Consider the following 23,873-nt stretch of genomic DNA (forward strand, 5'->3'; position numbering starts at 1 on the left):
CCGGCCTGCGGGCTGCTGTGAGGTCCCTCCCCGGAAGAAGCATGGAGGATCTGCGGGCTGTGCCGCCTGGCCGCCGCTGATGATCCCGCTGGGCACGACGTGGATGGCGGATCTTCTCCGCTTATCTTATCGCAACGTCGGCTGCAGATCACGGAAGGAGAGCGCAGTAACCCGGATCGGCCCAAGCAGCCGAGGTGAGCGGAGAAATCAGACCGGGAAGTGTGCGGATGTTTTGGGGAAAAGCTGCAGCAAACGCCACACAGACGCGGCGCTGCTGGCGCGTGTGAAGGTTTTATTGTTTGTTTGTTTTTTTTGTTTGTTTGTTTTATAACCCGGATGTTGTTTACAAGGAGGCGACGTTGAGCCCGATTCTGTAAATCAAAGTCTGAACTCATCATCACGGATGTTGCGCGGTTTAACACGCTGCCCCCTCTCTTCCTCCGCCTCCTCAGCGACACTTGAAAACTTGGATGCGTCTCTCTGCAAACATTTCTGTGTTTAAATACAGAGCCTGCGGCTGATCGGTTACAATAAGCAGCACTTCTGTTTTCTGAGTATGAAACAGGAACTGCAGAGGAGGCAGCTGGTGGTCACAGACTGGACATACTGCTGTTACTGAAAACAGTCCAGGCTGTGGTTAGATGGTTTGACTGTGGAAGGGAGAGCTCAACAGGCTGCACTGAAGCTTATATAGTTCACATACAAGGTACTGGCTCTGACGGGGTGTGTTCTGAGACAGTGGAGCTTACTGATGGTTTCATTAGTTAAAAAGGGGGACCACTGTAATAATGAACATTAACATTAATACATTATTATTGATGTCTGATAAATTTAACTTAAAATGTTCTAAGACTGAGTGGAAGTATGCCCGTGTGATCGGCTGAATCTTTTAGATTGTTCAGATTGTTATTGTAAATCTTCATCAGATTGTTCAGTATGTTCATTTATTCTTCTCCTGTAAACAGCAGCCTGCATGAAACAGGCAGGAGGTGGTTGATATGGTTAAACTGAGGATAAGAGTTGGGGTTAGCCGAAGACACCAGTGACTATATAGGTGTGTGTGTGTGTGTTTGTTTGGTGTCTGGTCTTGACAATGATCCTCTTGTCTGTAACTATGACAATCCAAACACTATGTGGTGGAAGCACAACCCCCCCGATGTTTAGCGTTGTCACAGTTTCACATGACTACAGACTCCTGCTTTCATTAAAGTGCGCTGTATTTGTTGCACAAACAGTAATAATTAAAATAAAATTTAAAAACATGGTTACAACAACACCTGTCGACCAATCAGAAACAACTGAGTATCTTTGGACTGACAAATTCCTCCCATTTACTATAAAAGAGGGCAATAAGACCAGAAATTTTAAAATCTGAAGAGTAGGAAGATTTTTCTCTCTTGAAATTTCCATGACTTAAAATAACTTCTCTGAATAGCTGCCAATGAAATCATGTTGATATGTCAATTGATTTCAACTTTTTACGTTTTGGTTGGCAGAAATCAGTGTGGATATGATTTATAATATTTACATCTGTCTTGTGTTGGTATTAGTCTGTTTTTCTGTTGTCTGTGGCCTGAACCAGAAAGAGATTAAACAGTAATATATGTGTCGGCTAGCAGTCACCTAAATATAAATGAATTGGACCTGAAACCCTAATTTGTGAGGGAGGAAAACTTCTGAAATTCTGTTGCAGGAAACAGACTTTGAGAGTGCAGCTGTGTTTATTTTATCGGTCCTGCTAAATAAACCCCCTGAATCTCAAACACACTGTGAGTGGTGATAAAGTGGGTATTTGGTTAATGGAGAGGTGCTCTTACATGCTGTATGTAAAACCAATCCTGAGGTCCTGCTGTCTTTTAGAAGAGAAACACCTCATAGTTTTAATACCTTTAATGTTTCAGGCACAGTGAATATTCTCATATAAATTTGCAGTTAATCCACTGATATCCACAGTAATCTGGGGCAAATAATCAGATTTGCTGACACGGATGTGAATACAAAGTCACTAATAGCAATTAAAATGACTTGCAAACAGGATTTCCTAACAAAAAGTACAGCCTTTGAATGGATCTTCCCACTTTTAAGTGGTGGACTGAATAAAAACACACCTCTGCCCCTGTCCCCGGAGTTTATTTTGAAATTCAGCAGCATAGCCCAAACGGTGTTTCTGCTCTTCAGGACAGAGAGTGAGCGGCTGGTAAAGTTTCATTCCGGTGTGTCTTTGTCATGCAGACTCACAGCAGCGGTGTGTTATGCTGGTGGAGGGAGGGGGGGCATTGTAAAACCTGCTAATCCCGCCGTCCTCAATCTGTGCTGCCGGCTCGGCGGAGGCAGGACGCTCTCTCCGCCGGAAAACTTTGCGGGCTCGGACAGCACCGACTAACCGGGCTGAGGAGCTTTTTCCTCATGATTCACGCCTGTTGGAAAAACAGAGGACGATCGCGGGTCTTGTGAGGAGGTTGTAATTTAATCGGTGTTAATCCTGATCCCGGACGGATTTGAGCGATGAGCGAAGCAGAAACCTCAGAGCCGGACTCCAACAAACTGGAGTCAGTGATTCAGGTGAGGTGACCGGCTCTTCCTCCATCCGTCCACTGAGGCTCATTCACTGTGCAGGAGTCTGAATGCTGCCTGGTCCCGCATGTGACAAATACAGCTGGTGTTGTGGCCTGTTTGTATGCTTTTTGCATCCCATAACCACAGTCATTGCCTGCGTATGGACTTTCTATTATTCAGGGCTGTTGTTGTCATCATCTCTGAAATGGCCTGAAATGATAAATGTGTGTTTTGTGCTTCAGAGACTGGAGGAGAGTGTTTTGTCTGAGGAGAAGAGGCTGACAGTCCGGGGCCCATCACCTGATGCCCCCCCCACATGTCTACCGGCCAGAGTACGAGAGATTGTCACTAAAAACCTCAACGACAGCCGTGAGTGGCTACAGTGTGATCTCCATCCTCAGATTAAAGGTTAGAGTCTTTTCTTCGACCTAATTGTTGTGTCTGCTTCGTCCTCTCAGCACCAGGGGCCATGTCGTCGGTCATGTCCCTCCAGGAGGAGAACAGGGTGCTGCAGGTCGAGCTGGCCAGGCTGGAGGACCTGCTGGCCCACAGCAGAGCAGACCGAGATGAGCTCGCCATCAAATATGGTGCCATCAGCGAGAGGGTGAGGCAGGACACAGCACCACAACTGCAGTAATGGTAGAAACAGCACTGGCCACTGATGGGCACCAAGAAACAATCCAAACTTTTAGCTGTGAATTAGATTTCAGTAAATACGGCGTCCCACTTGGGTTGCTTCCTCTACATGATTGATCGCTAACCATCATCTGTTCTTTGTGTCCAAAGTAAGACGTTCAAAATCCTCCAGGTTATCGGAGCATTTTTCCTTTTTCCCATTTGCCTTTTTTCTCGATGTTTCTTTGTCTGCTGGTCTCCCAGGTGATGGGGGCTGGAATGAGTTGAAGTGGAATGTTGCCATGGCACCTGTCACCCTGGGTGACTGTAAACAGGGGCTTTGGTGGGAAGGAGGGGAGCTGTAGCGTTGGTGGACAGGCAGCAGGTCCCATTTAGACGGTCCACAGCCGGACGGAGCCTCAACCTCAAAGTCCTTGAGCTAGTTTTGAATGCATGTACTGCAATATTGTGCTAGTCATGAACATTTACATCCCCATTCAGAGCTCAGTTGACAATAAGTTCCCAAACTGTTTATTCAAGGGTTGTAGTTTCACACCCAAAGCATTATCACAAAAATGTATGGCTTTTTAACGATGTAAGGAACACAGAGGTTGTGTAAGTGTTTCCTATGTCCTGTAGTGAAGATGACAACACTAGATATTCAAAAATTTTACTTCTCTAGCTATAATTACATTCCCCAAAAGGTAAGTGGCTGAAAGAGCAAACTTTCAGTGTCTATACTTAGTACACATAAAGCCTGAATGGCAATAGATTGACTTAGGGTGAATTCCTACCGGCTGTTATCAAGGTAAAATTTCAGTATCAGATAGCAAGTATGCAGGGCTTTCAATACATGTAGAGTCATAGTGTTAAATATTGCTTATTTCTAATCAAACCTACAGCTGGAGCAGGCTCTGCGCTTCGACACGGGAGATGGGGACCATGAGTCACCAGATTCTCGGAGCCTGGCTCAGCAGAATGTGGATTTACGTAGACGCCTGGATGAGGAACAAGCTGCCTACAAGCGCAAACTCACAGCTTACCAGGAGGGTCAGCAGAGGCAGGCGCAGCTGGTGCAGAAGTTACAGGCCAAGGTTGGACTCTATTTTACTCTGTTTTTCATTGAGATATAACAGACAATAATGCTTGTGCTGGTTCAACAGGTGCTTCAGTACAAAAAGAGGTGTGGCGATCTGGAGCAGATGCTGCAGGAGAAGTCATCAGAGCTGGAGAAAAACAGGCCTGGTGTAAGTGGAATTTATGAAACGAGGGAAACATGCTTTTATACCTACAGTCATTCACGTCCCACACTTTTGATGACATTTATTCTCAATCAGAGTGAAACATCAAACGGACGCCATCAAGATGAATCAAGCAGCAACCTGGAAGATGCTTTAATCCGTCTGGAGGAAGAACAGCAGAGGTGAAACCTCGGCCTCCGGAGTTTCATTTTTTCAGAGTTCTGAAATTATCGTATTGTTTTTGCCGTCAGCATTATTTATTTTGCTCTTGTGTGTTTTCAGGAGCAGCAGTTTGTCTGCTGTGAATGCGATGCTGAGAGAGCAGTTGGAACAGGCTGGTTTGGCCAATGAGGCTCTCAGCCAGGACATCCGCAGGCTCACTGCTGACTGGACCAAAGCCAGGGAGGAGCTGGAACAAAAGGAGTCTGACTGGAGGAGAGAAGAAGAGGTCATGATCAAACATTTAAAATGAAAAAGGAAATAATGACATCAGGATAGTTTACCCGTTGTTCTCTCTCCATTTTTCCCTTCAGTCGTTCCACAGTTATTTCAGCAGTGAGCACAGCCGTTTGCTGATGCTGTGGCGGCAAGTGGTCGGCTTTAGGAGGCACGTCTGTGATATGAAGAGTGCCACTGAAAGGTTAAGATCAGCACTATGTAAACTGTGTATTGATTACATTTTTTGAACAGGGTGGACATTCACATTGATGCTTTTGCCCCTTCTCTCTCTCTGATCTCAGGGACTTGTCAGACTTGCGAAACGAGCTGGCTCGGATGTCCCACTCCTCTCAGCTGTCCTGCACAGGCCTGTCCGCCGTGCTACAGAGCCGTGAGGCAGAAGCCGCTTCGGCTCTGGAGCAGGAGAAAGCTCTGAGGGTCCGGCTGGAGCAGCAGCTAAGAGACAGAGTGGCAGAAATGATGAATCTTCAGATCAGAACAGATGCAGAGAGAAGTGAGCTCAATGTCAGGTCAGTGTGATGACGTCACTTTGAAAATGACCCCCAACGTGCACTTCAATCAGTAAGGCATGTAAAATTAGAGACCACAGAATCAGATAGTCCTTTATAAATTCCACTGTGGGGAATTTGAAGTGCACAATTAGATATTTGAATGTAACACAAATAGCAGCAGGTAGGGAATATTGCACAGTTGGTGTCATACCAGGGCAGTGTTTGTTATATTGTGTAACAGAAACAGGAGGAGATGACCTGCAGTGTGTTTACTTCACAAACCACTGGTGCAACAGCCTGGTGTTGTCAGAGTGTCCTACATGGGCTGGGAGATGTTCCCCAAGTGCCATGATAGTTAAAATAAATCATCCGCAGTGACAGGGTGACATCCCATCCTCAGTAAACTGACAACACATGTTCTGCTGATGACCGCAACATAACCGAGGCCTGTTTTTCCCATGTTGTTTGACAAATTCTTATAATGCCAACTATCAGGTTTTCAGATTCAGTGCGAGAAGTGGAGAGACTAAAGGGCCAAATGGAGGAGCGAGAAGGAGAGGTTGCTGTTCTGAAGAGTAGGCTGGAGGTGAGAAGATCATCGTAAAGACTGTAATTGCTCTGTTGCTTTAACCCTCCTCCCCTGCTGAGGTGTCTGAGGTGGTGCTGCACCATTTCCCTGGTTTTCCTACAGGAGCAGAGTGGCCATGATGAAATTGACATGCAGATGATGAGAGCTCACACTGGAGCATTGTTAGACACACTGCGGGACATTGCTCAGGTAAACAAGCTGCACAAATTGGATTTGCCATAACATTTGGGTAGCAGTTTTCCAGCTTCAGTTCAGAATTTTATGTCCCTCAGAGGAAATTTGATTTATAGCAAAGGGAAAAACCCAAAAAAACACATAAAGACACACAACCTGACTGAATACAGCCAAGAAAACAAAAATTTGAATGCATAAAAAGTCCATTGGAATATTTGCAACTTGCAATGATAGATGACTAATTAAACTCTGTCTCATTTAAATGTCTTTTTTTTTAGACAGTTTTGTCGGATGGAGAGTCATCATCAGAAGCTGACCAGGACAACTCTGCCGCTCCACTGCTGGCCTTGATGTGTGGCTCCTCCCCTCACCGCTCCTCCTCTCCTCGAAGGTCTTCCTCCCCTTCTCGCCACTCCTCATTGGCTGCCCTCCCAGAGGCGGTGCTCTCTGCTATCCACTCTGCTGTGACAAACAAGATGCTCCAGCTGCAGGTGACATGTCATTTCAAGGAAATCTGCACCTTTAGCACATCCTCTTTCTTTATCACTTTTTTTTAGCATTTTGAGCCTCAATACAAACAGAAAGGAGACATGAAAGGGTATAAAAGAGAAAGATCAACAATGATCCCGAGTGAACGCAGCAACAGTAGGAGTTATTTTAGCCCCCTCACTCTATGGGCCACATTTTATCATCATCTGCATTGAGTCAGCCCTCCAATGTCTTGCTGTGTGTTTGCAGGATGTTCGAGGACGTCTCCTGTCTGCGCAGTCCTCATTACAACAACTAAGAAAGCAGCTTTCAGAGGCGGATTTGGCGAAAAGAGATGCAGAACAGAGACACCAAGCCCTTCAGAGAGAGAGGGACATTGCTCAGAGAGAGAGGGAGACCACACAGAGAGAGAAGGACCGCCTGAAACAGGAGAAAGACATTCTGGCCAGGTTGACAGACACTTACATCACCTTTAAAAATCTGCGTCTAATCCTTGAATCCCGTTGATAATGTAACCATAAGTCTACAACATGCTCTCCTACACGTATCATGCATGAATAACTACAGTGAGAAGATGAACTTGGAGAAGGCCATACAGGCAGCACAGAGCAGCCACCAGGTCCTGCAAATGGACTGTGAGAAGCTGCAGCTGACTGTGGTGTCCATGCAGCGAGAGCGAGATCACGAGAGGGAGGAGAAGGAGGCTGCCATTCAGGAGAGAGACCGGGCAAAGGCAGAGACTCAGAGGATGTAAGTCGGCTAATTGGTCATGATTAAGTGAATGTGATGTGGGCACTAATCCACAAAGCCTAGTGCAGCCAAGACAGAGTGCCTACAACCACAGTAAACACCATTCAAAAGATCTGTAAAAGCTTATAAAACTCACACACATACAAATCCTTACTGCCTCTGTCAGCACTCCTTGACCAACAAACATTGTTAATCAGATCTAGTGATAATCCTTTATCTGAAGCATCACAGCAGAACTGTGCAGGCTGTTCCTCCCTTCATGTCTGACTGATGTTTGGACACAATTGAACACAAAAGTGTGATATTTTATCTGTGAACTCTCAGTTTTACTGGGCCCCAAGGACTCAAACAGCGTTTCCCCCAGACAATAACTTTTCCACAAACACAGAGTACTGAAATGCGTTGATAACCCTGCCATAACCTGTGGAGATGCGTATTTTCCTGATACAGACAGAGACAGTGGGATCAGAGTGAGAACCGGGCCTCCGCTCAGCGAGGAGAGCTGTCAGCAGTGAAGGAAACTCACCAGCAGAGGGAGGTTGAGAGGCAACTGCTGGAGAAAGAGCGGGCCCAACTGTCTGAGGCTCTTGCTCGGGTAAGATAAAGTCATCCCATTTAGTGCTAATTTAAATGTCTGTTACTTGTATTACGACACTCACTGTCCCTCCAGGCTGAGAGCAGTAATGCAGAGCTTTCTCTCCTGCTCAACAAGCTGCAGTCTGAGGAGGCTGCTCTCAGAGACTCCTTGGCCAAAATGGGCAGTATGAATGAAGGCCTGGCCCGGGATAAAGCTGACCTGAACACCTACATCCGCCAGGTTAGGAGAATAAAGAAATGTATTTGAACTTTTCAAGGTTCAGTAAGCTTGAAATTAACTTGGTTCGGTGTCGTTTAAAATCACATTTTATATGTTTAGTTTTTCTCCCATTTCAAAACAGACAAATTCACAACAACTTGCCATCATAGCCTCTTCTGGCTGGTAGACAGTGACTTTCTCATGGTTCACAATAGATAAAATAGAATAACATGTTATACCTTTACACCTCTGAAGACCTGGCCTTACTAAAGCTCCCAATTTAAAATCTTCTGACTCTTCAGACATCGAATATTCATGAATTAATAAGCAGTAAGCTTATTATTATTTAATATTAATTGTTCAACGTAGAGAATGCAGCTACTCAGCTTCATCAGGACTGTGTGAATGAGCTTTAATTATTTTCTTCTGATCTGGCAACATAAGCCTTCAACCCATTGGAATCAGATCCAAATGAACAGTCCTGTCCACTTCAAACCACTGAGGGGACAAACAAAAGCAGAAATTGACGAGAAATAATCAAAACTGTTCCAACTTTGGAAGAAGAGTGTATGAAAGTGTTCGCCATTGCTCATGGCAAAAATCTAATCAGCAAAACGAGTTTCTAGGGCCTCCTTGTTCAGTCTCTCTTTTACCTGTGTCTCTAAGCTGGAGGAGGAGAAGACGCTCCTGCAGGCTCAGAAACGCGAGGCAGAGCAGGAGAAGTTGACCATGAGAGATGAGCTGGTTCGGCTGGAGCAGGACCGGCTGGAGCTGGACTCCGCCCGCATCACCCTTCACCAGTCACTGCAGGACACCGAGCTAAGCCGTGCGGGGATGGAGGCAGAACTCCAAAGTTTCAGGGCTGAGAGATTTAAGCTGCAGGAGAGAGTCACCCAGGTACATAAAAGATTATATTACATCATCATTTAAAGGTTCAGTGCCACCTACAAACACTTAAGCAAAGCTATAGGCAAAGCACTTGCCATTTGTGAGTTTATTCTACACATTCATTTCTAGTTAAGTCACAAGCTCTCTAAATAGAGGATGTGGCCTTCAGAAACGATTTCATGCAATTACAATTGCGTTTAATAAAATGCTTATTCATTCATGTAAGAGGAGCCATTTCTCAATGCCACCAAATGCCAATAAAACAAACAACACAATCACAGCACATTTTCCAAAAGCACCACATGAGAAGAAGTTTTATGAATGGCTTTTCATTTCTGCATTTTTATTCATTTATTTGTTTATTTTTTATGTTATTGTTTTCTGATTGATAGCTTTGTGGCGAAGTGACCTCTCTGGGATCAGAGTTAAGTATTGCCAGGGGAGAGGGTCAGAGGAACGAAGTAGCCTTAGAGGAGGTCGGCCGCGGTCGGGCAGAACTGGCTCGAGACAAAGCAGCTCTGGTGGTTCAGCTGACGGCTTCAGAGAGAGAAAACACTATGCTGTCAGAGGAACTGGCTGCTTTTAGGTGTGTGTTGTTGTTGTTTGTCCTTGGTAAATATGTTTTTGCAGGGTCAAGGGGTGGTGTGTGTGTAATTTGTGTTTGTATGACCTTACAGGTCAGAGCGGGAGTCCCTGGAGACCAGTCTGTTTGAGATACAGCAGCAGCTAGTTCAGGTGGAGTCTCGCAGAGAGCAGCTGGAGACGGAGAACCAAAACCTTCGAGTCCGCTGTGAAACAGCTGCTGGTGAGGGACAGGGACACAGGACATACAAGAACATGTAAAGATAAAGCAAAACAGAAAAAACCATGACACAAACATGCCAAACTGATGATATTTAATATAATAAGAAATCCAAGTTGCTCAGTGACACAACAAACTAGAACCCGATGGTTGAAATTTGTATGTTTCTCTCTGTGTTGTTTTCCTGGATGGGCTTTAGCTGAACTTAGGCGTGTTCGCTCAGATGGGGAGAGCACATTGGTCCAAGCTGAGAGGGAGAAACAGGCTCTGACTCAAACTCTAAATGCTGCACAGCTGGAGGCCCAGCAGGCTTTACGCAAGGCCATTGCTGAACATCAGGAGGAGGTGGAGAGACTTGTCTCAGAAAAGGTCAGAAGGATCAATACATTACTTTAAGTGCTATTTGTAGGCCCATTTCACTTCTGGAAATGACTCTCTAATCAATATTTGTCCTCTTTGCTGCCCTGTTTCTTAGGAGGTGATGCGGCAGAGCCTGCTGATGGAGCATGAGGTCGCACTGAAGAAGCTCAGACAGGAAATGGAGGATAAGCTCCACAGAACACAGAGAGAAAGCGAGGAGTTGCAAGCTGAACTTCGGAGTCTCCGGCATGACCGAGATCAGAGTCTTCTTCAAGCTGAGACTGAGAAACAACAGGTCAGATCTGGCTCCAAGACTGAGGAAACAAAGCAGAAGCAGAAATTATACAAGCCTGGTTTTCACCATGTTCCTGTAATAAGTACCACTCCTTTTTCCCAGGCCCTCTCTCTGAAGGAGGCAGAGAAAGCTATCTTGTCGGACAGGCTGTCCAGTCTGCAGGCCGAGCTGACAGCTGCAGCGCTGGAGGCCGAGCGAATGTCCAGAGAAGCAGCTCATTCCAAAGAGCAGGAGCAGGTGATGCAATTTCCTGTTGGAAATTATTCTCCGTAGCTTTTGAACTATCTTTAGTCTTATCCAGCAAAAGCATCTGAAAGATCAACTAAATGAACTCTACGTTATTTTTTTATCCATGCAGGTCAGAGTTGAGGCTCTGAATGCAGAGCTGCTGGAGCTTCGTTGCCAGCTGGAGGATTCAGCCTCTGGGCATGAACGTGAACTTCACAGTCTGCGAGAGACTTGTACTGACCTTCAGTCACGAGCTGACGTTGCTCTAAAAGAGGTAGATGACCCTGTACTAACCAGTAGATAGAGGTGATGTAGAGAAAAGAGAAAACCTCCATCCACTGAGGCTGCTCATTTGTCTAAATCTGTAATTTTGAGTCAGAATTTTCAGTATTTAATTCCTAATTTCAGTCTTTCAGTGTTTATGGATCTGGATTTGCATTGACAAACATGACACATCATAGAACACACATTAATTAATCTTATAATTAAAATACATGAAACTGTTTTTTCCCAAAAAAATGCTGTTCCCTGGCATATGTCTACACTTAATTTTCTAGTAACACACATGAGTTTCTCCCCACAGTTGGACCAATGCAGAGCTTCCCTCTCAGTGAGTGAGGAAAGCAGAGATCAGATGAGAAGGGACATGATGGACACTGAGCGCCATCTCAACCAAACTCAGGAGGCAGCAGAAAACTCCAGAAGAGAAAGCACTGAGCTGCGGCGCAACCTCAGTGATGCCAGCAAGGAGCGAGACACACTCAGTCAGTCAAACACCCAGCTCAGAGAAAGTCTAAGAAGCGCAGAAACTGAGAGAATCAGGTAAATGCTTGAACGAACGGGAAAGCCGCAACAAAATAAGACAAATGTGTCAGAGTGGCGTGTAAAAGGAAGCGTGTGTTTTCGGTTTGTCAGTGTGAAGCGACAGTGTGAGGAGAAGGAGCAGCGACTGGCTGTGCTGGAGGAGAATTTTTCATCGGCCCAGAAGGAAGTAGCAGAGCTGCGTAGCTGCCTGAGAGAAGTTGAGCGGTCACGGCTTGAAGCTCGGAGAGAACTGCAGGAGCTCCGCCGACAGGTCAGACAAACGCACACATGTAGCATGTAACAAGCTCAGGGCCGCATCACAAAACTGTAGAGCTCAAATGTCATATTAAGGCAGAATGAAATAAACCACAGTGAAGTTTTTTTGTAGAAAGAATACTTTGATTGATGATTTTTTTTTTTTTTTTTGCAGCTGAAAGTTCTGGATGCAGAGAAGGAGCAGAAAGGGAGGGAGGTGGCTGAGCTGCTAACTCGTCTGACACTGGAGGAGCAAAGAGAAGAGGACAGAGGGAAAGAGGTTTTTACCACCAAACAGAAGTTAACTGAGGCTGAAGCAGCCAGAGACTCCCTCAAGAAAGAGGTGGGGGTAAAGGACGGGGAAAAGGGATGCACTGGCTCGACATAATTTTGGTTTCAAGTGTATCATGATTTTTTTATTCTTTTTATTTTTTGCAGCTTTCACTGATTCAAAAGCGCCTGCTGGAGTCAGAGTCTGTCTGGCGTGGCTGTGAGAGAGAGCTGACGGCCCACCTGCAGGAGGCACGTGGCTGCGAGAAGAAGCTCCAGGATGAAGTTAAGAATCTGTCCCTGCGCGCTCAGGCAGCTCAGGATGCCGCCGCCCACTCCAGCCTGCAGCTGAGCGAGGCCCAGGGCCGCCTGACCGCCACCGAGGCTGAACTGGCCCGGGCTGAGGCCGGGAGGAGGGACCTGGAGTTTCGCCTGAGCAGCCTCCAGTCAGCCCTGACGCGAACGCTCGGCATTGGAGCGGGTAGCAGAGGAGGACGGGGGAGGAGCCCAGGGGGCAGCTCAGCATCACCTGGCACCATGTCCCGCCACCACAGCATCTCACCCCTCCGTTCCTCGTTCTCCCCTCCTAAAGGTCTGAATGAAGTGAAGTTTAGGCTTTTATTTATTCAAATCACATTTATCAACAAGGAAATACTATACTATCAGTAAATATTTACTCTTACAGTCAATTCACTAAATAAAAGAAATAGACCGTAGATCTATTTCCCCCACACAAACATTGACTACAAAACTACACTCAGAAACAACAAATACACGTCATAAAAAGAACTTCATCTTTGCTCTTTTTTAAGAATTTCGAGGAAGCACTCCTGACAACACTTTAGGCTCAGGGCCGGTGTCTCCTGAGAGAGCGAGTACCCCCCTGCCCCTCCCTCAGCCAGACCTGGACCCTGAAACTCTGCGAAGTGGTCTGAGGGACTTCCTCCAGGAGCTGCGTGACGCACAGAGAGGGCGGGTAGATGAGCAGCACAACAAACACACAAAAACACAAAAAGTAAATATACATTACTACCCAGGGCTATTTTTTTGTTTGCTTCAAGCATTTTCTTCTTGTTGATGTTGTGAAGGATGATGCTCGATGTCAGCTGGGGGTCCTGCAACGGGAGGTGGAGGAGCTGACTCAAGAAAGAGACTCAACTCAGAGTCGTCTAACTCAGCTACAAAACACCTTACAAGAATATCAAGAAGGTTCAACATTAATGTTATTTGTCCAAGTAGAAAGCTGCCATAGCTGCTTAATTGTGGTGTATTGATGTGCGTTTGTGTTATTGCAGGACGGCGGGGCGTGGACGAGCGTCTCACCACCACTCAGATTTTGCTCCAGCAGCAGGAGGAGATGGTGAGGAGAGGAGACAGAGAAAGGAGAGCTCTCAGCGACAGGGTGAAGGATTTAGAGCGAGCGCTGCAGACCTCTGAGGCAGATAGGAAATGCACACAGGTAAACACATGCTTGTGCACATGTCCGTAATCACAGTGTATTTGTGTTATGACTCAGTCAGCAGTCATGATCTCCATATGCCAGCGCTCTACAGAAGAGCAATATCTAGGAGCAATCACTTCTCAGGGAACAACAACAGATGCCGCACACACAGTGTCACACCTTTTTGTTGCGTCCCATGCTAGCTCTCCATATGTCTGTGTTAACTGCCAACGTCTTTCGTTATAATTCACCTTCTGGACTTCAGGGGGAACAAGACTGACTGGAAAGAAACACACAGACGAGGCTTCAGGAGAGAAAATTGATATTTGTCACATGAAAATATTCTAGAACAAAAAGGTCTAGACAGCTTTATCTCAGGTCTCCAGTATACAAAGAAATTAGTTCTCTACTAAAGAGAAACTGGTCTGTAACATTAATCTCCATTGCTGCAGGACCAGTTAAATAAGCAACGCGCTGCTGAGATGCGTGTGGACGCAGAAAGGAAGCGCCTGCGGGAAGCGCTGGAGGCAGCTGAGGCCCGGGCCACCAGGGTGGAGCTAGGGAGGCGCAGTCTAGAGGGGGAGCTGCAGAGACTCAAACTGAGTCTTGGCGACCGGGAGGCTGAGAGCCAGGCCTCCAAGGACCGTCATGACTCTCTGCTCAAACAGGTGCAACGCATTTCATATCTGACTGTAATTCTAGTTTTTTACTTTAAATACACTTTTTTTTTCTTATTATATCACTTCTCAGAACAGAGTTGTGCAATAATATATTTCTCCAAACTGCAGGTTGCGGACGGAGAAGCCCGTGTGTCTCTGCTGCAGAGAGAGGTGGAGAGGCTGAGCCAGGCTCTGCTCAAAGCTCAGGAAGCTGAAACGTTCCTCAAAGAGAAAACCACCTCTCTTAACCAGAGTCTTCAGGAGGCGGCAGCCACTCAAAGCAGCACGCAGAGTCGCCTGGTCGCTCTACAGAAGACTCTGAGTGTGGCTGAACAGGACAAACGACTTCTGCAGGTGGGTGAAAACTATGGAGAAGAGACCTGAAACAATGTAGATGAAAACATAAATATTTTACGTGATGATCACTCTGTCACAAAGGAAAGAATGGATGAAGTCCGGGCGTCAGCTGCTGAAGCAAGAAGGAGCACGGCCACCCTCTCCGAGCGCCTGCAAAGCCTGCAGAGTGAGCTGAACCAGAGTGAGCTGAGGCGAGAGGAACTGGAGGCCGAGCTCAGCAATACTCAAGAGGTGTAGATAAAACATGAAAGACAAACATCTGCCCAAAAAAAAGCAAAGGCCCTTACCACTACACTGCTGTCCCTGTTTTATGAGTCTCATACCCGATGTCATTGTGTGTGATCTGTATCCTTCTGTCAGACTCTCCGTCAGCGTTCAGCCACACTGGTGGAGGCGCAGCGTAACGCCCACTCGGCCCAGACAGAGCGGGCCGCTGTAGAGGAGCGACTACGTGGGCTGCAGCGAGCAGTCGCCATGCTTGAGACAGAGAAAAAAGATGCTGAAAGACAAGCTGTGAGACTGGAGAAAGACAAGAATGCACTGAGGAATACACTGGATAAGGTCAGCACTGTCCTGACAAAGACCCTTTTGATTCAAAATTTTTGACGTCCATGAGTGTTTTAGGATTTACCACATCTTGAGTCACAGTGAGAGGGTGCTGTGTGGTTGACAGAGTGCCGGGGCCACTGAGGCTCAGAAAGTCTGATCCTTTTATATATATATATATATATATATAATTTATTTATTTATTTGTAATTTGGCTGAAGAGGGTAAGTATTATTTGTGTCATTTCAAACAAAGTTTATTGTCTTTTTCCTCTGAGTTTGGCATTGATTTTTATTCTGTATATGAAGTTGAAAAAACATCCCATTTTGATATATAATAGAGAGAAAAGGACACTCAAGGTTTGCAGTTTTTGGACTCAACAATTTTTGATTACATTAATTAATGACGATTGGAATTTTTGCCAAGTTCCTTTCGTTTTAGTGACAATATAAATAATCTTTTGGGAAATCGTCAAATTACACACAGTGTTGAAGTGTGTGTGTGTGTGTGTGTGTGTGTGTGTATGCGCGTGTTGTGATATTTCTATGAACACACTTGCTCTTAGGTCGAACGTCAGAAGCTGAAGACTGAAGAAGGCAGCATGCGACTGTCGGCAGAGAAAAGCCGTCTGGATCGATCTCTCAACACCATCGAGCAAGAGCTGCAGGAGGCACAACAACAGATACTGATGCTTCAGGTGGGGGGGGGCTCCAGTCTTCCACTGACACCCGCTGTAACATACCCAGAAAGCACAGAGCTGTTTTCCTAGCTGTTGCTTCACACCTCCACTGGGGACAGCTTGCACACAGCCTGGTGTCGCCTTTCACTAAAGGACAAAGCCAAACAAATGTTACACTGTATGCTTATATTTGTCGTTTCCTCTTCACTTAATATTAACTCAAAGAGGTGGAGTACATACACTTTGTGCCATTTGACCTGGAAAGCTGGTGTTGAACTATTTTGATCTTTTCTCCGCCTCCTTCAGACCAGTGCAGATGCCAGGCATTATCTGTATTTGTCATGTTTACTTTCTTTTTTTATACTTACACCTATGAAAAGGGGGCTACACACGGGAAACAGTGTAACAAATAACAGCATTCAACAAAAAAAAGAAAAAGAAAATACATCCTGACTAATGGTACTTTGAGTAACATTACGTCTATGAGTTATGAGTTTTCAAGGAAAATACTCTCCTCAGTGCTCCCTGGTGGTGCATCCCAACAATAAAGATAATGAAAAAATAAATCCAATGACGTCTAGGACAATTATATTGTTCCAGAGAGGCTTTAGTTTAGTCCAACTGTAGAAATCATGAGTATCGTTTTCCCCCAGAGGATCCATCGTGGTCTCTGGGTGGTTAGCTGTCTGCGTCTGATAAAGGTGGTTGTGAAAAACTAAGTTAGACTCTTCCAGCCAAACATAACTCTAGTTTTTATATATGAATGCTTCCAGTCTTTGTTGTGCTGTCTGTTTTGCTCAATCCTTCACATTTCTGTTTCACTTGTGTGTGTGTGTGATGAATAGACTCAGCTGACGGAGATGGAGCAGTCACACAGTCTGTGTGAGAGTTTGGGGAGGCAGCGTGACGAAGCTCAGCGGGAGGCCGAGAGACTGAGGACCAACCTCAGGGACATAGAGCGAACGCTGGGCACCAGAGAGCGAGCTCACCGACACAGAGTCAAAGGCCTGGAGGAGCAGGTACTCACTCACAGGTTGAAGCCATGTGCTGCTGAGCTCAGCTTTACACTGAAAGCTTCAAGAAGTAATCACTACTAATTTTACACACGTTTTCTTATTTTAAAACAAATTTAATGACGCATTAGGAGGCCAACAGTATATGAGTTAGCCTGTATTAGAAGATGATTAGTCATCACACATTGCACAGTGAAATAGCTTCTTATCAACACGGACCAAAATACAGAAAAATGGCTGTTTCACTCTGATTTTACAGCGTCGCCTATCTCTTGACATCAGTGCATGTAAAGCGGGTCTGCCAAAGATAATATAGTATATTTTATGTGACACATTCAGGCCCTCTCACCTCTGTAATCTGCGGCCACCTGTGGGAGGACCTTACACATCTTTACGCCATCAGTTTGTAACGATGAAATCTATATTAGATTAGAAATGTAAAAGATACTGTGATCGCCCACTGTTTTCCCACAGGTCTCCACTCTGAAGGAGCAGCTCCAGCAGGAGATTAAACGGCGGCAGCCTCCTCTTCCATCATCCTTAGTGGTGGCTGGAAACTGAGATGCGGCTCAAGCTCAGAATCACCCTCACACCAACTTTCTAATCCAGGGAAAATCCTTCATCTTGAATGGCTGAAAGGCAATATCTACCCACACAGCGTTTGTAGAGGTGTTGATACTCAAACTCTACCCGCTAAATGTTTTATGTTGTGAGTCTCAAATGATCACAAGTTTCATTTTGATAATTCGATTTAAAAAAAATCTCAATTTTGTAAAGTAACAAACACTTAACTGGCAGGACTGGCCGTGATGTGATTCCCCAGCTGTGCTAAAAAACGCTGGCAGCCTTTTGATTACTGGCAAACATCTGTACTTGATACTTAGTCAACATCTCCACAAACCTCCTGCTCTTAGTCAAGAGAAAACCCAAATCACCACAGGATTCTCCCTCTCTCAGAATCTGGACACTGTGCAGGAAGGAAACTCTGCCAGTTTTGGAGTTTGGCCTTGATTCCTCTTCATTTATATCAGCAGTCCAGGACAGAAAAAGAAATCGGGAAGGTCTTCACTGAGTGCATGTGTCAGGAAACAGATGAATTGAGCATAATAAGGCAACTGCACTGGATTTTTCTTAGAAACAGATTGTAGTGATTATGTGCACAGGCTGTATTTTATAAGGGACCAAAAGCAGTCGGGTGCTGCAGTGTGACAGTATACTTACAGTACATTTTTTTTCATTAGTACTTGTTTTATTATCTGTATATACTTTATACTTGCTGAATGAAGCAATGGACTGATAATTAACAACAGCAGTAAGACTTGTATGGACACTACACATGGGAACCACATGTCTGCAGGAGAATAAACTGACAATGTGCACCATAAATACCTTTCAGCGCTGAGCTGCAGCCTCTGATTACATTACAGCAATGAATCATGTTTGACTCAATCACACACCAAAAACAGCTGTAGTAAGAAAAAAAAAAGGTTTATTTTTTTTCCTCTGTCTTTATAATGACAGTTTAACGAAGCAGTAGTACAACAGAGGCCGTTTGTGAGATGCTTTTTGAGACTTGCCACTGGAATATATTTATATGAGCTTGCTGCTTGGTCGCGAAGCGCAGATCCAAGTGGCAGGAGTACAAAAGCTGAGGTCACTCTCCACCTGTTTCTTCACACGTCTCACAATTTTAACAGTGAGACGGCAGAAGGCCGGATATTGAGCTTTATCTGATGTCAGTGCACAGTGGCCACCGCTGATGAGCTGATCATCCTGACAACGACTGCTTCCCAACACAAGTACAGTAACATATGAACAAACACAAAGCATGAGATTAATATGATACAATATGCCAAAAATTTTGAAAAAAAAAAAAAAAAAGATATTCTGCAGTTTTATGTGCATCTCTAAAGGTTAACTTTTTATAGCACCAGTGTGATGATTTTATAGCACCAGTGATTTATACAATCATCCACGTTCTTTGGCGTATATTTAACCGTACACACACAATCTACTGGGCAGACGTACATGAGGAAAACTAAAAGACATCGGATAAAAGTCTTTAAATGGAGAAAGTAATGAGTCATACAAAGGAATCAGAGAGAGGAGTGAGGAGGAGGAAGTAGGAGGAAAAGCGGCAGTATCTGGGCAGGTAGTGTCCCTGATCTCAAGGCTCAATCAGCAGCCACCACAGCTCTTTCCACAGCTCCCCCCTAGTGATGCACACTGCCCGCTCAGGGCCGCCACACCACAGCGGGAGAACTGATCACGACACAGGTCCGCTGGACACAGAGGGAGATGTCAAAGTTAAAATCACAACGTACACAAACAAACACACACACACACACACAATACACTGAGCCCACCTCTGAGCAGCTCTTCATGTGCGCACACAGTCCTCACGCAAACTTCCTTGTTGATGACATAAACCCGTCGCAAACTGAATAAAAAAACAAGTGCAAAACGCTGATGTGTAAGTGACGTTAAAGGAGTAGTTCACCCCAAAATGCAAACAGCCATCAGTGACCCACATAGTGACCACAGACCAGGTTTTCCATTAGGACATGCGTGAGCACTGTCAGCTAGTTTGAGCCAAACTTTCCGGTAGAGTATGTTACAGTTCAGGGTAAAATAAAGAAAATACAGACAAAATACAAAGAATAATCAGGATGATAAACTCTATTTAAAATGACATTTGAATCATCACAATGAGGCTTTGATTGACATGTTTGATCTGTAGAGTAACACGAGACAAGAACCTTCTGGTGCTTTAATTATTTGCTCCTAAAATACCCATCAAACATGCTATTTATTTTGTGTAATTTTTGAAAAAAAAAAAAAAAAAAAAAAAAAACATTGCCTAGCTGTTTAAGGTAAAAGCTGACTCTTCTTAAAAAAGAAATCAAAACGATTTTATTTGTAATTGAAAATAAAGTTGCATCATTGTGAGTACTGAGAAAAGAGAAAGGCAAAAATTTTAGTTCGGCTTATTATTGCAAATTGTAGACAGTAAACATGATCTTTGTTTCGACCCTTTAAGCGAAAGGCAACTCTACACATCCCTTTCTTTAACAATCTGCACTGCAGAAACAGAACCACCTCAAATCCAACTACAGGTCAACAATGTGCCACATAAATCACTGATATTTTTTGTGTGGCAGAAGCTGTTGGTAGAGATGTAAGTGTGCTTGGAAGAAGGCTGAAAGGGAGCGATATACAAGTGTGCTCAGTAGGGTTGTGACTCATGCTGGGGCAGAAAAGACGATATATTTTGGGTTGAACTGCTCCTTTTAAAGTGCTGGGTCTGTGTACCTGTAGAAGCAGAGGCTGTTGAGGCACTGCTTGCATGGCTTGTGCACAGAGTAGAGTCTGGTGCAGGGGTACTGCTCCTCTCTGCAATCTGGAAATCAAACAAATAAATAAAAACAATGGAAACCTAAAGAAAAGAGCTTGCTATCTGCTCTCATCACTGCAGCTTTCTCACCAAGAGGGCCAGGCTCTGTTGGCTCTGTCTCCAAGTCCGGCTCTGACGTCCACATGGAAAACAGATTTAAAAGGTTGGTGGCATATTATAAGCCTATTTTAAATCATGACATGATTGGAGGAGAATTTAGCCGAGATACCTAACTTCTCTGGACGGACGACCGGGTCAAGCCGGACCTGCTGCTGGAAGGTCCCCGCAAAGGAATCAGGGTTTTCAGAATCTGGACTGCCTAAAGAGAAGGAGAGGAGCCCCTTTTAAACACCCCACCAATTTCAGGAGCATCAACGATCTTCTCTGTGAGTGTGAAGGGGTTTTACCTTGAAAATACTCTGGTTCATAGTCTGTGAAGTAGTAAAGGAAGCAGGAGAGAAAAATGTTTCATGAGATCAACACTGTGAAACCAATTACAGTCTGCCCCCTCAAACTCAGAGCACAAACACACAAAAAGCACCGCTCCATATGAGGTGAACCACCTGCATGCCAAAGATGAGGAAAATGAGCAGCTTGTGCGCCTGTAATTCATGACCTCATACGCAAGATGTTTACAAATAATAACATGCAGAGTGGTCAAAGTTTTACACTGTGACAACAGTTGCTATGTGGGAGGTAAACAACAATCAGAGGAGGAGGGAGAACTCCCCGGGGCGAGGTGACACATCAGAGGACAAGCAGAGATCAGGAACAGATGTGCAGAGCTCTGATATAAACTGATGCTGAGCTGGAACAATTCACAGCAATATTGTCTTAATGAACTCACCCAAAAAAGGAAACGGTTCCTGGTACTGGCCCTGGGCGAGCAGCAGAACTGTCGACATTTTAGAGAAATAAAGTCATCACAAAGATGAAGCGACGATTGAGATATAGGGCTTGAATGTGAGTAATCACAAAAACAAGTGTTCTGAACACTGTGACTGAGTTACACTATCGTGCACGGGCGCCTTTTTCAGGTGTTTTCTGGTGTATGTAATCTGCTCTCACTTTAGATTTTCAATTTTCAGTTTCTGAACACATACTCACCTCTTTTACACACATAAGGTTTAAAGTGTGTGTGCTACTCACACTGGTTCTTACCCATCATCCTGTAACCCAAGTCACCCAAACGCCGTCAACAAAATAATTCTCCAAACAATAAGGTGCTTCATTCTGCCGACCTGTTTTTATAGCCTAAAGGTGAGTTTTTTATACATTTCTTGTTTCAAATATAGTCTTGTAGTGTTGTTTTCTTTGAACATCAAGGGCCTCACAGTATGAGCTTGGTTTTGGCTCTTTCACGGTACGAAAATCTTCATTCAACATAACATTCCAAAGAAACTCTTAATGTTGCGATGGGCCGGCGACCTGTCCAGGGTGACCCCGCCCTCGTCTAATGTGAGCTGGGATTGGCTCCAGCACATCCCATGAGCCGGAAACGGATAAATGGTAGATACAGCTACTCATTTCTAAGATATATTGAATACTGCAAAAAATTTCAAAAACTAATTATTAACAATAATTACCAATTTTCTGCCTAAGTTGGAACCATTTTGTTATATGTATGTATATTGGTATTTCACTTGTGTTTGTCCAACTGGTCTAGAGTTGGTGCAATACAGTTTGAACAAGGTGGCTGTTGTGCTTTTCTGCGTGAGACGGATTTTGTTACCTGCAAGCAGAGCCAAGCTTTTCATTTCCAGCCTGTTTCCAGTGTTTATAATAAGCTAAGATAACTGGCTGCTGCTTCTTCTTTCTGGCACGGAGCAGAGTGGTGACTTTTCTTTTCTATTTTCTCAAACTAAGGTACATTATCTACTACTTTAGCTATGGTAGTTTAACATTTAATGAGTGTTTAATCTGTCAGACTTGAAGCTGCATTTCGGTGGGCTTCAACGGACTGAGTGAAAGGAGAGTACAGTGCAGATACCTGGCATGCAGACTAGTAAGAGGACTCTCATGGTCTCTTTGGGAGGTAGACAGACTTCAACACTGGAGAGGACCTGAGGAGAAGATGAACAGTCAAAACAGACCAACATCAGGTCGACAAACTGCTTGGAGCTGAATATACCCCAAGCCTCTTGAAGTGTCTTGTCCTCTCTTACCCCCTGCCCTCTATCACCGCTCAGACCCCCCACTGCTGTTCTTCTGCCCTCCACTACCACCAAACCCCCTCCACTGGCCCCAAACAGCCACAGCACGTAAAAGAGGGGGAGAAAACTCTGACAGCAAGAATGTGGCACGTTTGTCTTCCTAAAAACAATTGGTCTGTTTTCCTACTTTTCCTCGTTGCAGCAGACAGTCTGGAGGCTGCATTCCAGGAAAAGAAACAGTGGACCCCTCAACCCCACCCGACTTTCTGAGATTTCTTCATCCCTCCCTCTCTTTATCCGTCTGTGTCCACATCCTTCATTTCCCTTCTGTCGCCCTCACTGGTCATTTCCTCGAACCCCCCCCTTTCCCCCTTTTCTTTCTTCTACACTCCACCAAGCAAAAGGGCCTCTCAGGTTGACTCAAAATGATGTGTGGACAGAAAAACACGAACAGTGACAAATAATCCAGCTCATTCTTTTGTCAGTGTACTACACAGAGTAAAAGCCATTACCTTAGCGTTGTGCAGGAATAACTAAACTACTTTTCCACTTTGTGGAAAGTATGAACACTCCTCCTCTGCTGCAGCACTGTAGGCTCCTTCATGCACACAACATGGAGCAGTTCATTTGTGCTTTGAACACATCCTACAGTGGCTTATGGAGCCCTCTCTGTGTGGCTACATGCAGCTTTTTGTGAGGCTGCACTGTATACAAAACACAAAAGCGGATTGAAACATTGTTAGCACAAGCTCTGCATATGTAACAGTAAATCTGTGTGTGTATTTGTCACACACACACACACATTCTTCTTGTGCATCACAGTGACGATCGGAAACCATATGTTTTCACAGCACACATCTGGGAGCGATTAGCCCCCCTCTCCCCATTTAGTCTTTCCCCAGTTAGAGACCCCCCCCACACACACACACACACACACACACGGAGTTCCTCAGAACAGCAACAGGAGGTTCAGACTGCTGTCATCTTCATTTTAAGCCATTTGAATTTATTCAACCATGATAAATAAATCCAACTTTAAAATCGTCTGTCCATGTGTCCTCTTTGACTCAGACCTTTAGAGCCAGCTGATCTTTTTCCCTGCTGGCACCGTGTGTCCGTGATGGTGCCATGTCTGCAGGCTGGGGCTGTGGAGGTCCCTCCTCCTCCTCAGTCTCTCCAGTGAAAACACCGGACCACATGTCAGGACCACGGCCATTAACATGCTGACTAATTATCGCACTTTATGTTCCTGAAACACGGAGCCCTGTAACTCCCAGAACATTGTCACATGCATGAAAGAAAAAAAAAGTGGTCCTGTTAAATGAGAAAGTCGGCCTTCCTCCGGGTGTCTTACCTTACTGTAGTTCAGTTTGCTCCAGCTCTCCTCAGCTCTCATGCGGTCTCTGAGTGCGGGGGGACCGAGCAGCGCCACATTGTACCACCCCGCATCTGGAGTCTCCTCCCCGTCCCGTCCAGCCCCCCAACCCCGACCAAGACCAGCAGGGTTAGACCAGAGCCAGTCAAAAAACAAAAACAAAGAAACCATGCATGAACCTTTTCCCGCATCGG

The 23,873-nt window shown here is 45.1% G+C and overlaps 2 protein-coding genes across 5 annotated transcripts; one reads left to right on the top strand and one right to left on the bottom strand.

Annotated features, from left to right (window-relative positions):
• Positions 1-49: 49 nt before the first annotated feature.
• crocc (ciliary rootlet coiled-coil, rootletin) lies at positions 50-19,611 on the top strand. Of its 3 annotated transcripts, none has more exons than XM_029501587.1 (37): positions 50-194; positions 2,799-2,925; positions 3,015-3,160; positions 4,074-4,265; positions 4,335-4,418; positions 4,509-4,594; positions 4,695-4,860; positions 4,946-5,052; positions 5,153-5,380; positions 5,858-5,948; positions 6,054-6,140; positions 6,404-6,616; positions 6,864-7,063; positions 7,182-7,364; positions 7,815-7,959; positions 8,035-8,181; positions 8,827-9,057; positions 9,441-9,634; positions 9,726-9,853; positions 10,050-10,219; positions 10,326-10,505; positions 10,608-10,742; positions 10,864-11,007; positions 11,317-11,555; positions 11,649-11,808; positions 11,968-12,135; positions 12,231-12,654; positions 12,875-13,038; positions 13,151-13,271; positions 13,358-13,521; positions 13,956-14,171; positions 14,292-14,516; positions 14,601-14,750; positions 14,880-15,080; positions 15,631-15,762; positions 16,590-16,763; positions 17,232-19,611. In XM_029501587.1, the coding sequence occupies exons 3-37, from the start codon at positions 3,026-3,028 to the stop codon at positions 17,316-17,318; spliced, it is 5,871 nt and encodes a 1,956-aa protein (XP_029357447.1). In that variant the 5' UTR covers positions 50-194; positions 2,799-2,925; positions 3,015-3,025; the 3' UTR covers positions 17,319-19,611. The 3 variants fall into 3 exon arrangements, with proteins under 3 accessions (XP_029357447.1, XP_029357448.1, XP_029357446.1); XM_029501588.1 differs by having other exon boundaries at positions 4,704-4,860; XM_029501586.1 differs by having other exon boundaries at positions 4,335-4,594.
• On the bottom strand, positions 18,225-23,782 carry mfap2 (microfibril associated protein 2). 2 transcript variants are annotated; one of them, XM_029501625.1, is made up of 9 exons: positions 23,659-23,782; positions 22,142-22,214; positions 20,999-21,046; positions 20,559-20,582; positions 20,381-20,470; positions 20,242-20,283; positions 20,070-20,157; positions 19,124-19,197; positions 18,225-19,039 (listed from the first exon to the last, which is right to left on the bottom strand). In XM_029501625.1, exons 1-9 carry the CDS (start codon positions 23,698-23,700, stop codon positions 18,936-18,938), a joined length of 585 nt encoding a protein of 194 aa, XP_029357485.1. In that variant the 5' UTR covers positions 23,701-23,782; the 3' UTR covers positions 18,225-18,935. The 2 variants fall into 2 exon arrangements, with proteins under 2 accessions (XP_029357485.1, XP_029357486.1); XM_029501626.1 differs by lacking the exon at positions 23,659-23,782 and adding an exon at positions 22,317-22,369.
• Between the last annotated feature and the right edge of the window lie 91 nt (positions 23,783-23,873).

The sequence above is a fragment of the Echeneis naucrates genome, chromosome 5 (assembly GCF_900963305.1).
Source record: "Echeneis naucrates chromosome 5, fEcheNa1.1, whole genome shotgun sequence".
Classification (NCBI taxonomy): Eukaryota; Metazoa; Chordata; class Actinopteri; order Carangiformes; family Echeneidae; genus Echeneis; species Echeneis naucrates.